At 61.6% G+C, this 22293-nt stretch overlaps 3 protein-coding genes across 19 annotated transcripts in view; all 3 read left to right on the forward strand.

The window, feature by feature from the left end:
* MRPL28 (mitochondrial ribosomal protein L28) overlaps positions 1-14063 on the forward strand; it is a 65744-nt gene extending 51681 nt beyond the window's left edge. The window contains exons 1-6 of one of the 4 annotated variants that reach the window (XM_067012766.1): positions 10734-10984; positions 11324-11621; positions 12291-12443; positions 12765-12899; positions 12995-13081; positions 13685-14063. In XM_067012766.1, the coding sequence (XP_066868867.1) occupies positions 10770-10984; positions 11324-11621; positions 12291-12443; positions 12765-12899; positions 12995-13081; positions 13685-13792 (996 nt within the window). In that variant the 5' untranslated portion in view covers positions 10734-10769 and the 3' untranslated portion in view covers positions 13793-14063. Of the gene's footprint in view, positions 1-10733; positions 11054-11323; positions 11622-12290; positions 12444-12764; positions 12900-12994; positions 13082-13684 lie in introns of those variants that run through there. The other 3 variants (XM_059036365.2, XM_067012767.1, XM_067012769.1) reach the window with 3 other exon arrangements.
* Positions 41-9538, forward strand: PGAP6 (post-GPI attachment to proteins 6). Of its 7 annotated transcripts, none has more exons than XM_059036346.2 (13): positions 41-297; positions 3832-4009; positions 4092-4284; positions 4557-4684; positions 4885-5153; positions 5236-5555; positions 5955-6042; positions 6118-6241; positions 6658-6794; positions 7203-7381; positions 7450-7596; positions 8663-8779; positions 9128-9538. In XM_059036346.2, exons 1-13 carry the CDS (start codon positions 171-173, stop codon positions 9422-9424), a joined length of 2304 nt encoding a protein of 767 aa, XP_058892329.1. In that variant the 5' UTR covers positions 41-170; the 3' UTR covers positions 9425-9538. The 7 variants fall into 7 exon arrangements, with proteins under 7 accessions (XP_058892329.1, XP_066868859.1, XP_058892328.1 ...); XM_067012758.1 differs by having other exon boundaries at positions 4590-4684; XM_067012762.1 differs by having other exon boundaries at positions 223-297; positions 3832-4091; positions 4183-4284; positions 4590-4684.
* Positions 14064-18126: 4063 nt separating the features above from the next.
* The window catches only part of AXIN1 (axin 1), a 65389-nt gene continuing 61222 nt past the window's right edge, over positions 18127-22293 (forward strand). For 3 of the 8 annotated variants that reach the window (XR_010836468.1, XR_010836469.1, XR_010836470.1), the window contains exon 1: positions 18127-18268. The gene's annotated coding sequence lies outside the window, so the exon portion shown is untranslated. The remainder of the gene's footprint in view (positions 18269-22293) is intronic. The other 5 variants (XM_067012755.1, XM_067012757.1, XM_059036343.2 and 2 more) reach the window with 3 other exon arrangements.

Raw genomic sequence — 22293 nt, forward strand, 5'->3', positions numbered from 1 at the left:
CTCTCAGGCGGAAGTGCCCGGGGCGCCGGCGGCTGGGACCGGCCCGGACGATGGGATCCCAGGGCAGAGGCGGCGGTTGGGGCCGCAGTGGCGGCCGTGGCTGCCCGAGCGGCAGCGGGGGTGGGTGGCCGGGTACGCGGGTCGGGTAGCGCCGGGTCGAGCGCGGAGCCATGCGCCGGGCTGGGACCGGGACCGGGGGCGCGGCGGTGGCGGTGCCGGTGGCGGTGCCGCCGCTGCTGCTGCTGCTGCTGCTTGCTCGGTCCCCGCCTGCCGCCGCCGGCGACGGCAAAAAGAGCGGTGAGAGAGCGCGGACCCGCGGGCGCCATCCCGGGGGCTCGGGCTGGGGGGCGGAGGGAGCAGCGGGGGGAGCGGCCGGGATTGTGAGTCACCTGGGGGCACCTGTGCGCTCACCTGGCGCGGACGTAGGGCCCAGGTCCCCACCCTGGGTTGGGGGCGCAGGGCGGCCCCTTGCGGGGCACCGAGTGTGACAGCGGGCGGTAGAAGGGACACCCGCGCCCCCTCCTCTGTCCCCGTGGCCGGGTTTGGCCAGACGGTCCCCTTCGAGCGAGTCCTCCCGTCCTTCCTGCTCCTCCTCCTCCCAACGGGTTCTGGTCGGGCACGAGCCTCGCACACCAGGACATGGGGGTGAAGTGGCCCAGAGGGACTCTTCTGGGATTCCAAGAGCTGCGGAGGGGAGCTGCGAGCCCCTGGGAAGAAACGTTGGGCCGTGGGATTCCCGGGTCCCCATCTGGTCTGGGAGAGGGCCAGAGTTGGGAAAAAGTTGCTTAGATCCTAGAGTAGCAGCCGGGGTGGGTGTAATGCCTCCACCCCTCCCAAGGTGACCACCACACTACTGCGGTCACTTTCAACAGCTGGCCTTGCTTGTTGGAGGCTAGACTCCCAGTCGTCCTCAGGACCCTAGCAGGCCAGAGTGGTTCTGAGAAATGGGCACCTCTGTGTTGTCTGGGAACTTCCACTCCCTTTGACGAAGGCCCAAGGAGGTGGCTAGACCAGAAGGTGCTGTCCTTGGGGTTCTGCAGGATACCTGAGGATGCTGAGTAAACTGCCTGATTCCTGAGGCCTTGGGCTCTCTGGTGGCCAGGCTGGTGGGGCTGGGAGGGCCCAGATGCCCCACCGGGCAATAGGCAGCTTACCTAGCACAGCCTGGGGCTGGCTCCCAGCCCATCCCCCCTTCTCTGAAATCTTGCTTCTCCAAGCTCCTGTTTCTTTGAGGGTTGTGCCTCTGGTTTCTGAGCTTGGCACAGCTTGAAATGAAAGGCAGTTTCCCCGAGATGGGCCCTTGATGAAATTGCTCCATCGGGTACCGATGAGAAAGTCATCCTTACTTTCTCCTTTCCTCCTTTTCCGGGATCAGGGCTAGGTGAGGGGACACTGGTGAAGAGTTTATGGAGATGGAAAACCTGGGGCAGCCGCTCACCTCCCAGGCCTGCTGAAGTGATCCTGGTTTCTGTGTGATCCTGGCTTCTGGGGTCTCTGGGTGGGCAGAGTTTCCGCACTGTTTGCCTGTACTGGTTTGGAGGATGTGGGACAGGGTGTCCTTACTAGGGTTCCCAGGACAGGCTCAGGGACTTTCTTTCTCCTACCCCCAGCCCTGTGTCCTTGGAGGGGGCTGTGGGCAGAGCAGGTGTGCATGTGACTGGTGCTCCCTGATATCAGAAATGTGTCTTCCACATTTGGCTCAGATGGAGAGCTGCAGAGCTGGGGGTGGGGTGCTGGAGGGGCTGTGTGGCCTGAGAGTGGGGACCACTGGGTCTTAGGGTGACCTCTCTTATCTCTCATGCACCTGCTGAAACTTCACAACGACCAGCTGGGTTGCAGGTGTCCAGGGCTGGCAGGGGCCAGAGGACCTGGCCACTCTGGTCAGGGGGCTGCACACTGCAGCGGGACCTCCCCTGCCCGGCCCCATCTAGAAGCTGGGTGCCCGGTGGGCTGGCTGACTGTTTCTCTAAGGCCCTGTGGTCCTTGGGTGGGGTGGGTGGGTTGGGGTGGGGGGAGGGCTGCAACAGCCTCAGGAGAAAGTTTGTATTAGCTCAGTGGTTGCTAGTCTCCTGGCACTCAGGCCACAGTTGGCAGTTGGGACTTGGTGGCCAGTAGACACCTGGAAAGTCTGGAGTGTGTCCTATGTGATGCCTACCCCTGCCCAGCCCCCCATACCGGGCTCTTCCGAGCTCAGACTGGCTTTGCAAGTGGGCTGCTATCTTTTCTCAGGGTGTTTCCATGGCAGGGTCAGGAGGCTGGCAGGAAAGCCAGCTGTTCACCTGGTTCCCTTACCTGCTCACCTGGCCCACCTGGAAGGGCCCGGGCTTGCTGCTGGGGTGGTGTGAGTTGCCAGTTTCCCAGTGGGGCAGGGGGAGGTACCCAGCTCAGAGGAGAGGAGACCACACCCTGCTGTGTCCACAATGCATTTCTTCTTAAAGCACTTTAACATCCATTAACCATGGAGGGAGGGGCAGCCAAAGGGAGGTGCTGTCCGCCTCAGCCAACTCAGAGGAAGCTAGGACCCAGAGAGGGGAAGGAATGGCCAAGGTCACACGGAGAACAAGGCCTGAGCTGGCACTGGGGCATAGCTTCCTACCATGCAGCCCAGGTGCCTTGTCAGCCACCCCTGGGACACAGAGAGCACCAGAGCATGCCTGTTCTGTGGGAGGCCCTAGAGGGAGAGTCTGAGTGGGCACCCTCATCCACTCATGGGGCAGGTGGTTACACCATGGACCCCAGACACATGCTCCAGTGGAGGTTGTGCCAGTTAATGGACACTCCCGGGAGGGCCCTAATCCAGGTGGGGCTGCAGGCCTCTGTGCCCAGTCCCAGCAGACCTTCAGAGCTGATTTGGGAATGGCTGGCATGACAAAAGGGGGCTGCAAGTGCAAACTTTTGGAGTGTGTGGGGGAGGGCAGCTGGGGAGTCATGGAGGTGGGGGCCTGGGAGCCACTGCCAGTACTGGGGTGCAGGGGAGCCCCGGGCTGGGGCCACTCTGCAGGGGCTTGTGCCCACTGGAGCTGGGGGGTAGCTGTTCCAGCCTAGGTCCCCTCCCCACAGGGTCTCTGCCTGCCTCCTGTCTGGGTGAGGGGGGATGACGGCTCTGGTGCAACTGTATCCCAAATCATGGCCTGAGCAGGCGGCCAGCCTCCAGACCTGGACACCCTGGCCTGTCCAGTGGAACCAGGATCAAGGATGCTGGAGCTGGGGAGGCTCAGAGGAGGTGGGGGAGAGTGTCCTGGCGTCCAGTGCCCAGGACAGTTAGGGGCGCTCCCGCCCTGACCACTTCCTGTGCCCTTCAGACTCCATCCCTCAGCCCTGGATGTGCCAGGGCTGCAGTGGAGGGAGGGGAGGTGGGGCTGTGACCAGTGTGGAGAGGAGCTGCCCTCTGAGTAGGGCTCTTCCTGCTTCTAAGGTCTGAGACCGTTGGGGTGATCGGTGTTGGGTGGCTGTGGGACTCGTTGATAAGGGGTGGCTGGTGGGTGGGATGTGGAGATCTGGGGAAAGTTGGCAGAGGAATGGCTGTGGGGGACTGAGCCTGTGAGCTAGAGATCGTTGGCAGGGCTGGAGGGGTTTAGAAAGATGGATGTGTGGACTTGAGTGGGATCGTGATGCCTGAGTGAAAACTTCTGAGCCCTGGGCCCTTGCCGGGGGCTGGGGGGGAGCAGTGACCTTTCCGAGGTCAGAGTGGGCATGCCAGGCATCCCAGGGGCTCCATGGCTTCCCTTGCCTCTTCTCTCTGGCCCAGGCCAGGCATGAGGGCCTCCATCTTCTCCCCACGGGAGGGGGATCCTGGGCACCCTGGCCTGGCTGACAGCGCCTTCTCCGCAGATGCCAGGCTGGTGTCGGAGCAGTTTTCGCAGGCCCCGCAGAAGCTGGCTTTCTACAGCTGGTATGGCAGTGCCAGGCTCTTCCACTTCCGGGTACCCACAGACACAGTGCTGCTGCGCTGGCTGCTGCAGGTGTCCAGGGGCAGTGGCCCCACCTGCACCAATGTGGAGATCACCGTGTAGGTGCCCGCCCACTGCCCCCACCCCAACCTGAGCCTCCTGGGCCGACACCTGAGCCTGCCCTGCTCTCCCTGCCTCCAGGTACTTCCGCTACGGCGCCCCTCCCATCATCAACCCACTGGGCACCAGCTTCCCTGACAATACCTCCGTTCAGCCCTCTTTCCTCCTCAAGATGCTGCACAGCAACGCCTCCGTCAACATCTCCCACCCAGCACCCGGGGACTGGTTTGTGGCCGCCCACCTGCCCCCCTCATCCCATAAGATTGAGGTGAAGGTAAGGGGGCTCCCTCCAGGGGCGGGGGGTGGGCAGGACCCCACAGAGCATGAATGGCCTGTCCCTATTTTTCATCTCCCCAGGGCAGACTTTGCTGAGGGCTCTGCTGCCCAGCCCTGCCCCTCCACCCTAGGGCTCTATGGTCCAGCCCTGACACCCTCCCCCGCAGGCTCTCTGGTCTAGCCCTGCATCCCCCAACACTAGGGCTCTCTGGTCCAGCCCTGCTGCCCCCTCCTGCTTCCCCTTCTCCCCTGTGCCTGCTCTCTCCTTAGGGCTTTGTTCCCACCTGTGCCTACATCTTCCAGCCTGACATGCTGGTCGTGCGAGTGGTCGAGGTCTCCATCCTGGAGCCTGATGTGCCCCTTCCACAGACCCTCCTCTCCCACCCCAGCTACCTCAAGTGAGTGGAGGTTTGGTGGAGTGGGTGGTACTGCTGTCCTCACTGCGGGTGAAAGAGCGGTGGGTCTGCATCTCTGGGTCGTGCTAAGAAGTGGGGGCCAGGTGTCTCGCCCCCTTTGGCTACCACTCTGAGGGTGAAGTATACGGGGAGGTTGGTTGAAGCTGCAGAGCCCAAGTGAGGCCGTATCCCCTTGGCTGCAGAGTCTTCGTCCCCGAGTACACCCAGGAGCTGCGGCTGGAGCTGCAGGGCTGTGCATCCAACGGGAGCCTGGGCTGCCCTGTGCGCCTCACCGTGGGCTCGGCCACCCTGCCTGGAAACTTCCAGAAGGTGCTCACTTGCAGCAGCCCCACCCAGGCCTGCCGCCTGCTGCTGCCCTCACCACCCTGGGATCGGTGGCTGCAAGTGACGGCCAAGAGCCTCGCCGGGCCCCGTGTGTCCGTGGCTTTCAGTGCTGTGGCTGCTCTCACAGGTGGGCTGAGCGGGGAGATGGCTCTGCCTCCTGCCTTCCGCCCTCAGGCCTTCCTCCAGCTGAGCCCCTGTGGTCCTGACAGCCTGCAGGCCATGGAGTGTGAACTTCCAGCACCTTCTGCAGAGCAGCCCAAACCAGAGCAGCAACACCTCCACTGGTCTGCTGCCCCCGACCCCCAGCTACCAGGACCTGGACCGGAGGAGCAGCATGGGTGGCGGCCCCTTCTGCCTCAGGAGCTTCCCCGTCCTGCGGGAAGACGTGGATGTGGTATCTGTGCGCTTCCAGCCCCTGGACAGGGTCTCGGTGCTCGTGCAGTCGGACATGCCCTCAGTGATGCGGCTGAACCTCAACACAGGCATGGACAGCGGGGGCTCCCTCACCATCTCCATGCGGGTCAATAAGGTACCTTGGTCCAAGAGCCCCTAGAGGCCCGGCTCGGATCAGGGCTCAGGGCCCAGGGCTCAGACCTGCCTGGGTGGAGTGATGCTGCTCAGGCCTCCCTGTGCCAACTTTGGCACGGAGACGGGATCAGGGTGGCCTTTCGGGCAACAAAGTGAGCCCAGCACACGTTGGGCCAGAACAGGCACCATCTGAGAAACAGAAGGCCTGTTCTCCGGGGCAGCAGGTCCCCATCAGCAGGCCCAGGGCTGCAGGTAGGGTCAGAAGCTGGGTGCCCCAGGCCTGGAGGGGAAGGGTCCTGTTGGGCCCTGAGCCAGTGGGGTCCACAGAGAACAGCACCCAGCGCCAGGGGTGAACTTGAGGTGGAGGCCGGGGGCTGACCCTGAACGGCCTTCTTTCCAGACCGCGATTACCAACACTTCAGTGGTAGCCTGTGTGACTGCTGCCTCACCCTTGCTCAGCTTCAACGCGTCGCTCAGCTGCACCACAGGTATAGGTGGCATCCGGTCCAGGGACCAGCAGGCCCTCTGGCTCCCTATGACCAGGGCTTCCTCCTCCTCTGCAGCTTTCTTCCAGGGCCACCCCCTGTCTCTGAGTGCCTCTTCTCCCATGGCCAACCTCATCATCCCCTACCCAGAGACAGACAACTGGTACCTCTCCCTGCAGCTCATGTGCCCTGAGAGACCTGAGTAAGTAAACTTGAGGGCAGCTGGCCAAATGGTTGACCTCGGGACCATGGACAGGGCTGCCCGCATCCCAGTTTGGGGCTGACCCGACTTCCTGCAAGCCGTGCAGGGTCAGTGCCTTCTGGGAGTTCTAAAGGGTTCCCCACCTCTACCTGGCCACTCCTCCCGTGGCAGCTCTGAGAGTCCGGACACAAGCAGGGGCACTGGTCCAGGACACAGCCCCAGACAGGCTGGTACGTGGGCAGCGGGAGGAAGAGGGGCATCTTGGCCTCACAGAGCTTGTGGCTGCTGTCCTCCAGGGCTCGGAGCTCGGGGGCCTCAACTCTGGGTTCATGTGTCCAAGACCCTGCTGGGAGCACTGGTGGGGGACTGACCGGCAGACCTCAGCAGCTAGCCTTCCTATGGCCCCTTCCTCGCAGGGAGTGTGAGCAGGCCTCGGTCCTCGTGGAGACCACCTTGTACTTGGTGCCCTGCTTGAACGACTGTGGACCCTACGGCCAGTGCCTCCTGCTGCGCAGACATGGCTACCTGTATGCGGGCTGCAGCTGCAAGGCAGGTGAGGGATGGTCCTGATGTCTCCCCCCACTTGTGCCCTTGGCCTCTCAGCCCTGTGCCTTCCTCTGGGAGCCCATCCCAGCGCTGCCCACGAAGAGCAAGGACAGATGCCCCCTTCCCACCCCTACCGTGCCCCCGTGCGGGCACAGAGAGGCACCCCCAGAGATGGTACTGCCTTCTGATCTTGGCCTCCCCTGCCCACACCTGCCCCCACCTACCCACACTGGCATCCACCTACCCACATGTGCCCCACACCTACCCACACCTGTCCCGGCCTGCTCAGGGGTGAAGAAGGGGCTTCTCTGCAGGGCCTTGGGTGAGGGGAGGGCCCTGAGGTTCCAAAGTGCCCCCTGCCAAGCCTGCCCCACTTGCCCACCTTCAGCCCCCTCTGCGTTGCCTTGGCCCACAGGCTGGCGTGGGTGGAGCTGCACAGACAACAGCACAGCCCAGACGGCGGCCCAGCAGAAGGCGGCTGCCCTCTTGCTTACCCTGAGCAACCTCATGTTCCTGGCCCCCATCGCCATCTCCGTGCACCGCTCCCTCCTGGTGGAGGCCTCTGTCTACGCCTACACCATGTTCTTCTCCACGGTAGGCCTGCTTGCTCCCCTGGGGGTGGTAGGGGGACCTGGGCTGCCGCTCACCGCCCGGCCCCACAGTTCTACCACGCCTGCGACCAGCCGGGTGAAGCGGTGTTGTGCATCCTCAACTATGACACCCTGCAGTACTGCGACTTCCTGGGCTCTGGAGTGTCCATCTGGGTCACCGTCCTCTGCATGGCCCGGCTGAAGGCTGCACTTAAATACGTGAGCGATTTCCTGATACCCAGGGTCTGGGCTCTTGGGGGGGCGGAGGCCCTTGTGCACAGCGTGTAGAGGGAGACACCAGAAAGGGGGTTTGGCCGCTGCCCTTCGAAACCTCTTGTACTGACCAGTCGCCTACTGGAAGAGGCTGCCTCCAGTTGTAAAGGGACTGTGTCAGCTGCTCGGAGGATGCCAGGAAAGGAAGGTGGTGGGCAGAGTTGGGCGAGGCCTGTCTCTCTCCCAGGGCCCCATTCAGAGAGGAGGCTTGAAGCCCCAACCCTGGACCAGACCTCCCTGAGAAGCGCCCAGCTGTGCTCCTGGAGTCCCTGGTGCTGAGGACACTTTGGGGAGTTTTCTGCTGCAGCCGGGCTTGGCTGATGGAGATGCATACCCTGGTGCCCTGCCTGCCCAAGTTTGTGCCCCAGAAATTCACTTGTGGGAAACTCCTTCTCAGTCCAGTGGTTAAGACTCCGTGCTTTCACTGCTGAGGGCAGCGTGGGTTCAATCCCTGGTCAGGGAGCTAAGATCCTTCAAACTGTGCAGCGCAGCCAAAACAAAACAAAACACATTAGAAATCCACCTGTGGGGGCTTCCCTGGTGGCGCAGTGGTTGAGAGTCCGCCTGCCGATGCAGGGGACATGGGTTTGTGCCCCGGTCCGGGAGGATCCCACATGCCACAGAGTGGCTGGGCCCGTGAACTATGGCCGCTGAGCCTGCGCATCCAGAGCCTGTGTTCCGCAACGGGAGAGGCCACAGCAGTGAGAGGCCTGCGTACTGCAAAAAAAAAAAGAAAAAGAAAGAAAAAGAAATCCACCTGTGGATGGACCCTTGGGACTGATGGATCCCAGCAATGCAGGAGCTTGAGGAGGGGCACCTCCCTCCCAGCCAGCAGAGCAGGGCAGGGTGTGCCAGTTGCTCCAAGGGGACTGGCAGAGGTGCTAGGGGGCAGTAGGGACAGTGGGATGACCAGCAGGCCCAAACCATATGCTCCTGCTGGACCTTATGCCATCAAAGACAAACCAGGCCTAGGGCTCCTGTGACCCTGCCATCGTCCCTGTGTTTTGCCCAGGTTCTGTTTCTCCTGGGCGCTCTGGTCTTCGCCATGTCCTTGCAGCTGGACCGCAGGGCTGCCTGGAACACAATGGGGCCTTGCCTCTTTGCCATTGTGGTCATGGTCACCATGTGGGTAAGGAACTAGGGCAGGCCTGGGGTCCTGCCCAGGCTCCCTCTCCTGGTAATTGGGGTAAAAGAGGATGGGCTCTCCATACACGCTCACTCTGGGAGGAGAGAGCATGGCCCCTCATTTTGGCCATGTTCTCAGTCCTGGGTCTGAGTCCTCCAGATCTGCTGAGGGCTGCCAGTGGCACCCACAGGGGCTCAGTGTGGCTTCATGCCCAGGGCCTGGGCTTGAGGAACCCATAGATCTTTGTGCCCTTGAACCCCTCCAAGCAGCCCACACTCCCAGACCTGGGCAGGCCCCTGGGAGCTGTGGCTGCAGCCCCTGTGCCAACACTCGTGCGGTGGTTTTCTCCAGGTGTACCGCTGCGGGCGCCGGCGCCACTGCTACCCCCCCTCCTGGCAGCGCTGGGTCTTCTACCTCCTGCCTGGCATCTCCATGGCCGCTGTGGCCATCACCATCTACACTTCCATGATGACCAGTGACAACTATTACTATACCCACAGCATCTGGCACATGCTGCTGGCAGGGAGCGCAGCCTTCTTGCTGCCACCACGTGAACAGCACACCAAGCCCTGGGCCTGCTCCCAGAAGCTCACCTGCCACTATGAGATCTGCAAGAACCACCGGGACGAGCTGTACACAGTGACATGACACAGCCAGCTTGGGGACACCTGCAGCTTTGATGATCTCTCCAGCCAGGGGCAGGACCAAGGGAGAGGGACTCTGTCCAGATCCATTTCCAACTGAATAAAATTTCCCTGAGCACTCTTTTGCTTTCTCCTCCCGAGGAGAGGACCACACCCCCCAACTCCCTTGTGCCCACTGGCTGTCAGCTGACTCGGTCCCTCTGCAGGTCCCAGCTGGTATCTGCAGTGGCCCCTGGGGCCTGGGCCTGGCTGCCTGGAGACCACAGGTACCATGTGGGGTCAGGCTCTGAGTTCTTCTGGGCTGGGAATGGTTGGAGGGAGATATGGTGTAAGGGTACCCCATTGCCCTATTCCCCTGTGAGGCTGTGGTATGAGAGACCCAGGTGGGCCGAGGAGGCCCGAGCCCACCTCCCATGGGCCCCTGCCCTGTAGGCTGGGAGCTATGCCATCCCTGGCTCATTGACACCTTGTGCCCCTGAATGCCAGCCTGCCTTGGGAATGGGGATGCCCCCTGCTGATACATTTGCCATGGGAAGGAGTGACCACATTTACCAGGGAGCTGATGGCACTGGGATGTCCGTAAGGGCCAGCTGCCATGGGTAGAATGGGGGAGGCTGACTTCTGGCTGTCCAGCCCTCCCCCTTCACTCCCTTTGGCTCTCAGTTTTAGAGCTGCAGGCCCCTGCGATGAGCTTCTTGGGGAGGGGGCTGCCAAGCTGCTCTGGGAGTGCTGGGCCTGCAGGGCACACCTTGTCCGATCTTTGTGTCCCACTGACCCCTGGGTTCCTGGGCCCTGTCTAGGGAGCACCTCCTTGAATTTCTCCCAGGAGAGGTGATGGCTGTCGCCCTGCACTGGCCCAACCACACGTTTGGGGAGGGGGCTCCTGGAGACCTGGCCCTGCCTTTCTCCTTCCTCTGTGGTGGAAGCACGGTAAGGGCTGCTGACTGCCCCAAGAGCAGTGCCCTGCCGCTCCCTAAGGGGCTGCTGTCTGTGTGAGGGTGCTGGACAGGGCTGCTAAGCCCAGGGTGGGGGACACGCACTCTCCCATCTTTTGGCCCTGGCGTCTTCCCTTCTGAGTCCTGTCCAGGCTGCGGCCTCCCTGGAGGCTTCCCGCACCCCCAGTCACCCAGCACTTGGCCACTGGAGCATTCTCGAGGCTTGTAAAGCGGAAACATTTATATACAGTATTTTGGGGAGGAATTTTTTTCAAGACATTTAAGACGTATTTTTCTGTAGCTCTGATTGCACTGTGATTGGTGAATTTAATATTCTACATGATGTTTCAAGGCAAAAGAGTTTTTACATTGTTTTCTGTGCTCTTTCCGGGAGGAGGGGAGGTGGGACCGAGAATGACAAGGCCCTGCTCCTGGGAAATGGGCCCAACTTCCCGACGGTGCCTGCAGCTGCCGCCGTTTCCGCAGCTTTCCATGGTCCCTAAAGACGGGAAAGAGGGCGGGACGAGGGGGTGTGTAGACCGACCGGCTTTGCAGCCAGTCAGCGGCGGGTGGAGGGCAAGGTGCCGTGGCACAATTTCCGGTTCCGGCGGGGAGCGGGACTCAGTTAAGTAGGTGGTGGCCCGGCTTTGGAGTCCGGGTCTTGCGGTGGTTGGGCCGCCCGGGGTCACGCGGCTGGGGTCGGGGCCGCGCGGCGGGCCGGGCGCTGAGGGGGGATGGAGGCGGAGCCGGGGGTCGGGATGGGGCTGGGGGCCGGGGGCGGGAGTCGTGGGGTCGGGCCGCTTGGAGTTACGCGGCTGGGCTTGGGGCCGCGTGGGGCCATGGGGCAGGGGTCGAGGCGGCTTGTGAGGGTAGAATTGGGGCGGGGCGCCGGGGGCTGGAGTCGGGGGTGGGGGTCGGGGCCCGCGTCCAGCCGGGCGCGCGTGACGGTGGCCCCTGCCTCCTGCCAGGCTCGCCGCGATGCCCTTGCACAAGGTCCCTGTCGGCCTGTGGAAGCAGCTCCGGCTGCGGGAGGGCATCTACTCCCGCCTGCCCCAGCACTACCTGCGTTCCCTGGAGGAGGCGCGGACGCCCACTCCCGTGCACTACAGGCCACACGGGGTCAAAAGCAAGATCAACCCCAAGAACGGGCAGCGGGAGCGCGTGGAGGACGTGCCCATTCCCGTTCACTATCCCCCGGAGTCCCAGCTGGGGCTCTGGGGCGGCGAGGGCTGGGTGCAGGGTCACAGATACGTCAACAACGACAAGGTGGGTGAGCAGGACGGGCTTGAGCGGTACTTCCTGGGCCTCGCTGCCTTGCTCCGGGCTCTGAAGGTACCTGGATAGTGAAAGGGACTCCCACCCCTGGGGGAGAGGGAGCTTACAGTCTGGTGGAGACACAGCTCCATCTGAAGAGTGTCCTCAGGAGTAAAAAGTTGCAGTTCTGGCAGCCAGATGAGGTATATAGATGAGCCCTGTGTGGTGAGAAGAGATGGAGAATGAGGTTTAAGGTCACCTGTCAGCTTGACCGCCATACATTCCCTACTTCTCGTGACACCTGCATTGCTGGCATTTGGGAAGGCCGAGAGGCTCACCTGGGAGCAGGTCTCCTGAGTCTGCCCCCTGAGCTGTGTTGCCTCTGGTGGGGAGCCTGGGGGGAGGAGGGGGCTTATGTCTTTGAGGCCTCCTAGGCTAGCGTCTCCCTTTGCCTTTGGCCCCTTGGTCCCTGGTTTGGGATGTGATGACCTGTGAACCATGGAGTTATGGTTGTGTGTGCGGTGTGTCTGGAATAAACACCAGCAACTTGGGCAAGGTTTGGGGAGAAGCTGACCTCTGGGTGGGCAACTGGGTCCCCAGGTGGGGACTGGTTCGTGCAGCTCCACATGCCCAGTCTCCCCACTCCAGTGTGTGGGCTCACCAAGTTTCTTGCCCCCTCAGCTTTCCAAGAGGGTGAAGAAGGTGTGGAAGCCGCAGCTGTTCCAGCGTGAGCTTTACAGTGAGATCCTGGATACCAGGTTCACCGTGTCCGTGACCATGCGCACCCTGGACCTCATCGACGAGGCCTACGGGTTTGACTTCTACATTCTTAAGGCAAGCAGATCTGCACCATGCTGGGGTTCCCTGTGAGATGTAAACGGGACCATGTCCCTTTCTGGGCAGCCCCAGTGAGAGTCTATCACTGTGGACGGCCATCTTGCCCATGTGGCCGAGGGAGCACAGCTGCCTCCTTCTCTGCTCTTAGACCTTCCTCGCTTCTGGTCTGGGTGCTGGGGCTGCCCACCTGGCCTAAAGTGCTCCACCAGGCTGGCCTGGGGGCTGCCAGCTGCTGGGGAGGAAGCTGGAGGGGCCGGCTGGTGGGGGCGGGCAGGGCCCTGCCCGCAGCACCTGGCCCCATGCAGAGTCTCCTGCCAGACCCCGAAGGAGGACCTGTGCTCAAAGTTTGGGATGGACCTGAAGCGAGGGATGCTGCTGCGGCTTGCCCGACAGGACCCCCAGCTGCACCCAGATGACCCCGACAGGAGGGCGGCCATCTACGATAAGTACAAGGTCAGGGCTCCAGCCTTTACTTACTGCTCCTCATGGGCCCCCTGGCTGGCTGCCCGCCCCTGACCTCACCCGCGAGCCCATCTCTGTCTGCCCAGGCGTTTGTCATCCCGGAGGCAGAAGCCGAGTGGGTTGGCCTGACGCTGGACGAGGCCGTGGAGAAGCAGAGGCTCCTGGAAGAGAAGGTGAGTGTGTGTGAGCACCAGCTGCCCTGCCCTCTCAGGAGTGGGCACAGCTGCCAAGCAGCAGCCCCTGGGGTGCGTTGACCGGGGCACTGGGTGGGCTTGGGGAGGCACTGCTGCCCAGCGGGAGCTGTGGGCTATGGTCTCCGCGTGGCCCATTCCCTTCCCTCCAGGTCCTGACCCTATCCTGCTCCCCTGGCTGGTTTCGTGGATGGGAAGATGGATAAGAGCTGGATGCTTGGCACCATCGATTTCTGTGGCCACCTAGTATTCCCCAGGGTCTGCCCAGTACTGCACTGAGGCCTTCTGTGTCTGTCCCCTAGAGGAGTCTGGAGCGTGTAATAGCTGCCAGGACAGGGGGCCCATTGCAGCTGCTGCCCCTTCTCTCTTCCCGGAGTCTGCAGCCAAGGCCCGTGTGGCCCCTCTCCCACAAACAGAGCACTGTCATCTGGGCTGGGGGCTAGCGGATGGCAAGTAGCCTTGCTTGACCCCGTGGCCAAGCTGGAGGGGCCTGGTCCTCTCATGCTCGATTCCTCTTGGTGTTTGGTCGGGAACTGGATCCCCACCCTCCCCAGAGTGCCTCACTGTGACCTGTCTTGTCTTTAGGACCCCGTTCCTCTGTTCAGGGTGTACGTGGAGGAGCTGATTGAACAGCTTCAGCAGCAAGCACTGTCCGAGCCGGCAGTGGTGCAGAAGAGAGCCAGCAGGACGTAGCCGCACTGGGACCTGGGCCTGACAGCCAAGCTCAGCACCCCGCCCCCTTTGGCACCGTGGACAGAGCCTGGGCCACCCGTGGTCGTGTGTGCTGGCCGTGCAGCTCCCGGGTAGGGTGGGCTTTGTGGAGGCCCCAGGAGGTCTCTTGTCCCAGGATCCCCAGAGGCCTGGGGCCCTCTCGCTGCCTCTGTCCCCCACTCCCCGCACTGGAGGCCCTGCCAAGGCAGGTCACCACCCTTGGGGGACAGTGTGAGTAAAGTGTGAGCCGGGCTGTGTGTGTGCTGCTTTGCTTAGAGGATCAGGCTCACCCCGTGCCTCAGAGACGCGGGATGCAGCTGAGGTGGGTGGTGGTCCCTAGGTGTGCAAGGTTTTGGTGCTTTTCTCTTCTCTGGGAGAACCCAGCATTGTGGGAGGCATCCTAGGATAGAGTAGGACTGTATTCACTCCTCCCCATTGCACATTGCCTGGAATGTTCTCCAGAGCAAAGGCCTGGTGCTATGTTCTGGCTCTGGGAGTGGCTGTATGGTTGTCTGCACCAGCACTGCCTTTGGGGTGGTGGCGAGCACACCCCCCCCGCCAGCTCTGGGAGATGCAGGGGCCCCAGAGGGTGCTGTTGGTGCCAGTGTCTCGCAGGGAAGGCCTTGAGTCTGGAGCTTCTGTTAGCACCTCCCTGTCACGGTCCAAAAGGAGGCAGTAGCTGCATGGCCTGCGGGGCCTATGACACAGATGTTCCCTCTTCGGCTGACCCAGACCTGAACTTGGGTGGGGATGTGGCCCCCAGTGGGAGACTGGACCAGGCACCTGAGGCCTTTCCTGCTCTGAGATTTAGGGGTGGCATGACCCTCTTCGCTGACCCTACCTGGAAGTCCTGAGCACTGAGACCCATTTGGGTCTCTCTGGGAGGACACAGGTGGGTTCCCCTGACCTGATCCTGGCAACTGACTGAGGGGCACCAGGCTCCCCTGAGGGAGCTGTGGAAATGATGCCACCTGGGCTTTTATGGGGCGGGAGGCCATAGGGAGTGTGCAGCTGGTCAGTGGGCATGGCTGCAAGAGGGCCCTGGAGGCTCCATGGCTCGCAAGGAGGTCATCCAGGATTGGGGGCTGCCTTGGGGTCAGAGCCCTGGGGGGAATGCCCCAGAGGTCACCAGTCCCAGTCTCCTCCACGGACGTGTCCTCATCCCTATTCTGTGACCGTTTTAATTTTTTAAGAATTTTACCGAAAGCTGATGATGCCCAGCTCACTCCTGGCCTGGCTCTGTGGGCTGGCAATGCCCAGCCCAGTTGTGTGAACCACACAAACTGCTGGTGCTCTGGGTGGGCCAGTCTCCCCAGCTTCCACCTCCTGGTTCCCTCCCACGTTCAGGATCCCCTTTCTGTGCCCCGCCCCCCCTTTCCCACCCTCCCCAGTCTGTTGCCTGGGTACCCCTGTGATGAGCACCCAGAACATCCCCAGTTCACTGATATTAACTCAGGTACCCCTCCCTTGCCTGCTCCTTCCCGCCCCAACTAAGACCATAGGCCGAGGGGGTGCCTGTGCCATTCCTGGAGCCTCGAGGGACCTGAGGGACCTGGCGCTGGCATAGGGCTTGTGGCCTGAGCAGGGTGGGGCCTGGGCCAGGTGTGAGCAGTCCGGGGGAGGTAAGAGGTGGATGGAGGGTAGAATTGGCCTCCCTGTCAGCACTGGTGGGCCCAGACTGGCTTCAGCTGGCTCCTGGGAGGAGCTTGGCATGCCCATAGCAGGTCACTTGCCTCCCCCCCGCATAGCCTGAGGCTGGACTGAGGTGGGGGTCCGAGTGTGGTCCTGACCCCAGAACTAAAACATGAGCCTTTTTCTGGTGGTGCAGCATCAGTTTCATCAAATTTTCACAAAATCCTTGACTCAGGAAAGATTCAGAAGCCCTCACTGAGTGACAGACTCACTCCCTAGCCCCAAGAAAACAATAACTCAGAACTTCCAGTTTCCTCTGGGAGGTGGGAGTGGGGAGAGGACACAAGGGCTGCACTCACCCCCAAGCACGGAGCCAGGAGCTGAGCTGCCCATCAGCCACACGTCCCTGCCCTCCACGTGTCCCACCCTCCTGGCCCTGGTCAGGCAGAGGCTCCTGAGCTGCCTTCATTTCCGTCTCCTGTCAACGACGCCTCTGCACGGTCTCAACCACAGTCTCTTTGTTGCTCTGTCAGAGCTCCAGTTCTGCCCTGGCTGAGGCCCTGCAGCCCATCAGGACCCTGGGTTGGTATAGGGCAGGGGGTTGTGCTGATTAAGGTCAAACCTGTGGAAGTCTGAGCTGCCTTGCACTTACCCATGGCTGCAAACAGGCCATGCCCCTGTCTCTGCACCAGCTGGGTTGACCTTCCTATGTGTTTCAATGACAACAGCTCAACCAGTCAGCTTCCATGCTGGGCTGTGGACAGGGGGGTGAAGCATCACTATGGCTATGGACTGGGGAGGGGCCCTCGGGACCAGCACTGGAGGCCCTGACAGTAGCATGGCCATCAACACCATGATGTCTCAAGGCCCTGTTGTGTCCACTGCCTGATTCCACTGTCCCTGTGTCCCAGGGCAGGCAGAAGGATCAACCCTACCTAGAGAGGGGACAACCTAGGCTGAGAGGGGCAGGGCTCAGTCCACGGCTCTGTGCCTGACCCCTAGGGCACTATCAGGGTCTGCAGGGTGGCAGGTGTGCAGAGGGCAACCCGGGCCCTGTCAGAGTGCTGGGAGCACAAGGGAGCCACTGTAGGGCCCATCCACATGCACTGGGGCCCACCTCAACCTTCACCATCCATTGCTATCCCCTTGAGCCCCTCTGCTCACCGCCACTGGCTGCCCCCTAGCTGGAGCCCTGGGTCAGGAGAACTTGCCCAGCAGCACCAGCCCTGTGCAGATTGGCACCCTGTGCTATTGCACGCCAGAGTCCTCCCGTGCTCACCCTGAGCCCCAGAATGAGGCTCCAGGCCCTGGCCCCTTTACCACCCACAGGTGACCCAGCCCACTTTGCCCTTGGACGAGATCTGTCTGCGCATGGCATCCAGCACAACAGGGGATGCCCCGAGGCTGGGGGTGGAAGCTCCATGACTGGGCAGATTGGGGTGTGGCCAGGCCAGTGTGAAGAGTTCAGGACAAGTCCAGGGTGCTGGCCGAGCAGTTTCTGTGTCCTGTGACTCTGGTCCCAGCCTGCCCTATGCCTGTTCCCTCAGATGTGTGACCACTCTGGACTCCTGTTCCATGCTCTCCCTTACACCTGGGTCCCTCTGGCTTTGGCAGTGGCCTCGGCAGGGGCCTGCCTCAGCCTTGGCTTCCTCCTGGGGGCTTGAGGCCCACACCTGCTTCTCCAAGCCCTGCAGCTGTTCCTCCATCTTCTGCTCAGCAGGTAGGGCTGGGCCTCCTAAGGGCTCTCAGGTGCCCTATGTTGGGGCCTTGACCAGGAGGTGCTGACCCCAGGGGCTTTTTGAAAGGCCAGGGGTTGTCATGGAGATGAGGTGGGGGTGAGTCTGAGCTGCTCTCTGTCCTGCAGCACCCAGGATGGCTAGTTCTTGGAGTGATGCTGCATTGTGCCCTTGCTGAATAACTGTGGCCTTGAGACATCAGGGAAGGCCTCACTGAGGCCAGCGGACACTGGGGCAGGCCACAGGAAGAGTGGGTGCAAAGACACAGGGTTGGAAAGTGTCCCAGGGTCCTATTGGGTAGAGACACAAGGTCTGTGGGGCAGGAGGGCCATGCTAGGGCTGTGTGTGACTGTGTGTCCAAAGGACTAAGGAGAGGGCTGCAGAGGGGTTGGCAGGCAGAGGTGAGGCCCGTAGGCCCTTTGGGGTCTGAGGTGGAGGAGAGCTTGAATCTGCTTCCTGGGGGTGGGGAGTTCCTCCTGCTCCTCCTCCTGCTGCCCTCACACATTATTTTCTCACCAGCCTGGGCCTGGCCTTCAGCTCCTGGGACAAGCCTGACCTGAAGTCTTCCTCTCAGTAGGGGCTGCAAGGACACTGTTCCTGCCACTGCCAGGGCATCAGGAAGGGCATGGAGTGGCCTAGCATATGTCCCAAGAGAGGGACAGGGGCCCCTAACACTGGACATGCATGAAACACACACACAAAGAAACACCCAACAGCTGGTGCAGGAGCAGCAGCCATCCAGCCACGTCTGACCCGACCCTCCAAGGGGACCCTGGCGCGGGCCCACCAGCGGTGCCGCCTGCTCCCTCCGCAGTCAGGAGTGGCTCGGGGGTGGCGGTGTCTAAAGGGGCTGGTTGCCATGGCTACCATAGGGTTCCGAGGCCGTCATCTGGTCCCTGCCTCAGCCAATCGGCGGTGGGAGCCCGAGCTGCAGCCTAGAGTCACGCTTCTTCCTTGCAGCCACACAGTGGCCAAGAGCAGGGACCCGCTTCCTGGAGTGGCTCAGAGTGCTCGGACGGACAGCCAGGCCCAGCATGGCGGAGCGCGGGCCGGTGGGGCGGGAGCAGGCACACGGAGCCAGGCAGGTGAGGTAAGCTGGGTGGGCGCATGGATAGACAGACGGGCAGACAGGCAGACAGGTGGACGCGCTCCCTGCTGCCCATTGTTCTTGTGGCTGAGCCCACAGCCCTCAGCCCACCCCACCCTCTGCACCTTCGCCCCGGGACCCTCTCCCCAAATATCCCAAGGAAGGGTCATGGGAAGAGAGACAAAGGAAACGGCGCAAGGCAGGATGAATCCCAGTGCACCGAGGTCCGAAAAAACGCTCTCGTGGGTCTTTCTCGGCAGATTTCACGTAGAGGCGGCATCAAAGACCCCCAACTGGCCGAGGCCCTGGGCGTAACAGCTGCCCGGCCACTGCTCCCAGGGCTAGGCAACAGGCATGTCAAGGCAGTGCGGTTTCAGAAGCATTTTTTCGAGAAGAAAAAAAAAGGCGGAAAAAAAGGAAAAAACGTCCACCTATAACGGGGAGTGGTCAGCCCAAGATGGATCAGAAGCGCCAAATCCCATTACTCGGGACTTCAGAGGACAGGCCCCGAAAAGGCAGCTGCGATTAAGAGCTTGTAAATGGAGTGTCCTTTGGAGATCAAAGAGGGACGCGCTCGTGTGTGTGTGCGCGTGTGCACGCGTGTGTGCAGGAACGTGCGTTGAGGGGCGCTGCCCGTGGGGCTGTGCGCCATGGCATGGTGGAACCTGGAGTGTCACCTGCCGGCCATGGCTGCACTCCATGTTGCAGTGTTCTTGTTGCTGTGTGTGACGTGTGAATGCCCCTGGTGGGGTGGGGGGGGCCCGTGCAGGCAAGGGCTGGTGCCCACCACCCACACCTGGCCTTGGGCAGCGGGCCCTCTGGAAGGAGGTCCTGCCTGGGCCTTGGCCCCCAACCTGGGCCTCCATCTTCTTCTCCTGGAGTCTGGTCTTGTCCCCACGTTGGGCCCAGACAGGCCTGGCAGGAGCCGAGCGCTCAGGCCCGCCACGGCCGAGCCGGGTGTGAAGACGGGCGGAGGCTGCCTGTAATTACCCCAACCATCCTGCTGCCCGCAGAGGCTGAGGGCTCCCAGATGGCCTGGCGAGTGTGTCTCAGAGGTTCAAAGCCTCCGTCAGTGCGATTGTTAGGTTATTAGGTAAACTCTGAGAAGCAAATCTTTTAATCCACTGTGGCTAATCCAGTGCACTTTTGTTTGCCATGACAGATTCTGCAGCAACAAAGGGGCCAGAGGGACCCGGCATACATAATCACATACTTACAACTGGGCTGCGGCAGCCGCAGGGCTCCTAGGCAGCCGAGAGAGACATCGAGGGATGGCAAAGTGGAGGGCGGGTGGCAGAGGCAGACCTGGAGGGGTGGGCTGGGGACGGGGGCAGCTCGCCCACCTGGGGCAGCACTTCCCTGCCCCCCGCCACTAAGGCCCCTAGCTATCAGCTCAAGGGGTGGCCCTGGTCCCCAGGACTATGGGGACTTGGCCGGGGTGGGGCCTGGGGGTGGAATGAGGTGTGTCAGGTGGAAGGAGAAACAATAACCCTCAGATGGGTGTGAGCACTCACAGCACTGGGAGAGGCCTTCAGGGATGGGGCATCCAGGACAGGGACAGAGAGGACAGAGGGGGAGTCTGCCTGGCATGAGGGTCAGTGCAGCACGCGGGCAGGTGGCCCCAAGAGCAGAAGGGGAGGCTGACTGGGAAGATGGGACTTTACCTGCTGCTTCCAGAAGTTGGGCCGAGGTCCCCAGGAACCTGGCCCTTCCATGTGGACACCAGTGCTCCTGAGGAAATAGCACTGGGGGTGGGTGAGGCCAGGAGGCCCAGTTCTCTGTTTGCGATGTGTCTGAGACCACAGCCAGCGTGGGCTCCATCCCGTGGCCTGGGCCCATTCATGGAGGGTCACACACAGACCTCTGAGGCCAGCAGGATCACGTTGGGACTCTCACTTTGCTAAGGACGATACTCTGGCTCAAGGAGGTGCCCAGAGTCTCTGGCTGGCCCAAGACACAGGCAGACACTTAAGTGTCCAGGGAGGCAGGAGCTGGGCGGGTGATGTTGAGGCCCCCAAGTTGGGGAGGTACTGGGTTGGGGGTGGGTGGGTTGCTCACCCCTCCTCTTTCCCAAGCCCCTGTGGCTGGTGGGAGCCATCTTGGCCATTGAGCCCTCAATGCCCATCCTCCATCCCTGAGCCCACTAGACACACCCTTGCAGTCAGCATCCTCCAGAGAGGCAGTGCAGAAAGGCGTCCCTGCTGTCCCCCTCGGCCTGGACTGACAGGACCCCCTCAGGACACAGGGTGAGACCTGAGTTGGGGGTGTGTGGAGGGCACCCTGGCATGGAGTGTGCTGGCTTTGGGGCTTCGCCCTTGACTCCTGGGGGCTGGCAGGGATGAGGGGAGCTGTGTCAAGTGTGCTGGGTGAGTGGTCTGTGCAGGGACCCTGAGACGAGCATGCCACCAGCTTGTGGGGCCTGGGACTCCGGGCTCTGAGTGAGCGGGAGCAAGCATGTGACCACCGCGCCCGTTTGTGAGCATACTGCCCGCACCGGCAATGGCAGAGTGCTCAGCTCTCCATCTCTGTGTGTGGGACCTCCTGGCCCGTAAGAGGCCACGGCAGGATGAGGTGCCTCCTAGGAGCAGGGGCCACTAGGACTGGATGACAGAGAGCAGCAGGGTCAGAAAGTGTCTTGCACCACTGAGGTGACCTTGGAGCCAGTTTGTCTGAAGCAAAGCCCTGCTCCTGTCCCCCCACCTCCCCTAGCTTGGCACTGGGACTGGGGTTGCTCCTGGGCTTCTGTCTGTGGCAGCTTTGGCTGCAGGCTGGCAAGAGAACTCCAGGCAACAAGAGGGATGCAAGATGGCAGCCTGGAGGACACACCTGCCCCCAGGTGGGAAGGGTGAGAGGAGCCAGACACAGGTGGAAAGAGGTGGGGGACCTGCTTGAGGCAGAGTCAGGGCCTAGGGAGGCCCCAGCCCAGGGTGGCCATGGAGCTGGCTAGCCCAGGAAGCTCAAAGTGGCACCTTCTTGCTGGTCCCAAGGCCGACTCAGGGCTACCACAGCAGTCACACCCCGCCTGACACTGCCCCATGGGTCAACTCTGTCCCATACCCCAGGATCCTCACCTGAGGCTGGCCTCACTATGATGGATTAATTTATACTGACCGTTGATGGGACGACGGCCTGTTGCAGCTTCCTGGTTATCCTAAGATCTCAACAGTAGCATTGTTGTAGACCTTCTTCCTGATGTGTGAAGAGACTGGAGCCCGCCTTAATCGCCCTCCAGCAATGACCAGTATTAATGCTTTGGGGTAGTTCCTGTCTTTATAGGCACATTCTCTGCGTCCACCCAAGTGGGTACCGTGTGTGTGGGCTCCAAGCCTTTCTACTTGGTGGTGTCTCTCACACCCTTGGTGTGATGTATCCACATCCTTTGTTGAACTTGTGATGGGGGAACACCTGGCCCTCCTCGCTGAGCTCAGAACTGATGCAAAAAGGACACTCAGGACAAAACATGGAGCCCAGGGGTCTAGGTTCATGGCCAGGAAGGTGGCTGGCAGCTGTGGCTGGGGCCACCTCTCAGAAGGGAAGTCCACTTGCACTCGTCAGAACTGATGAGCCAAGGCCTCCTCCCTCTCCAGGTCCTCACCTGCCTGCCCATTGCAAACACCCACTGTGCACACCTGGGGCCAGGCAGAAGAGCTGAAAATGCAGAGCCCAGAAGGGGCCCAGCCTGAAGCTTGTAACTCCCTCCAGAAGCCTGACTCAGAACAGCCCCTCCTTGCCCTCCCCTCCTGGGAGTCAGGAGTGGTGTGGGTCTGACGTGCAGTAGCATGTCTTTGGGGCTCATCCCCCACACATGGTGCCATGCTGCACGCCCCTCAACATACCACCTTGGTGCATCTTGGATGATTCCCAAGGATTAATTCTTATAAGTGGTCTCCCCCAGCCAAGTGGACAAACATCTGTAAGGCTTCAGAGCTCACTCAGTTTCAAATATTCCTTTTATGTCTCAGTTGAAGAAAATGATTTATTTTCTGCTTTTAAGTTTTTTATTTCATTCCTGGAAAGCCTGAACAAAT

Source organism: Kogia breviceps, chromosome 14, assembly GCF_026419965.1.
Source record: "Kogia breviceps isolate mKogBre1 chromosome 14, mKogBre1 haplotype 1, whole genome shotgun sequence".
In the NCBI taxonomy this organism is placed as follows: Eukaryota; Metazoa; Chordata; class Mammalia; order Artiodactyla; family Physeteridae; genus Kogia; species Kogia breviceps.

Coding starts and splice junctions, on each gene's coding strand:
- PGAP6 (XM_059036345.2), top strand. CDS start 171: ATGCGCCGGGCTGGGACCGGGACCGGGGGCGCGGCGGTGGCGGTGCCG. Junction 298..3,831: donor CGGCGACGGCAAAAAGAGCG/GTGAGAGAGCGC, acceptor CCTTCTCCGCAG/ATGCCAGGCTGGTGTCGGAG. Junction 8,780..9,127: donor TGGTCATGGTCACCATGTGG/GTAAGGAACTAG, acceptor GGTTTTCTCCAG/GTGTACCGCTGCGGGCGCCG.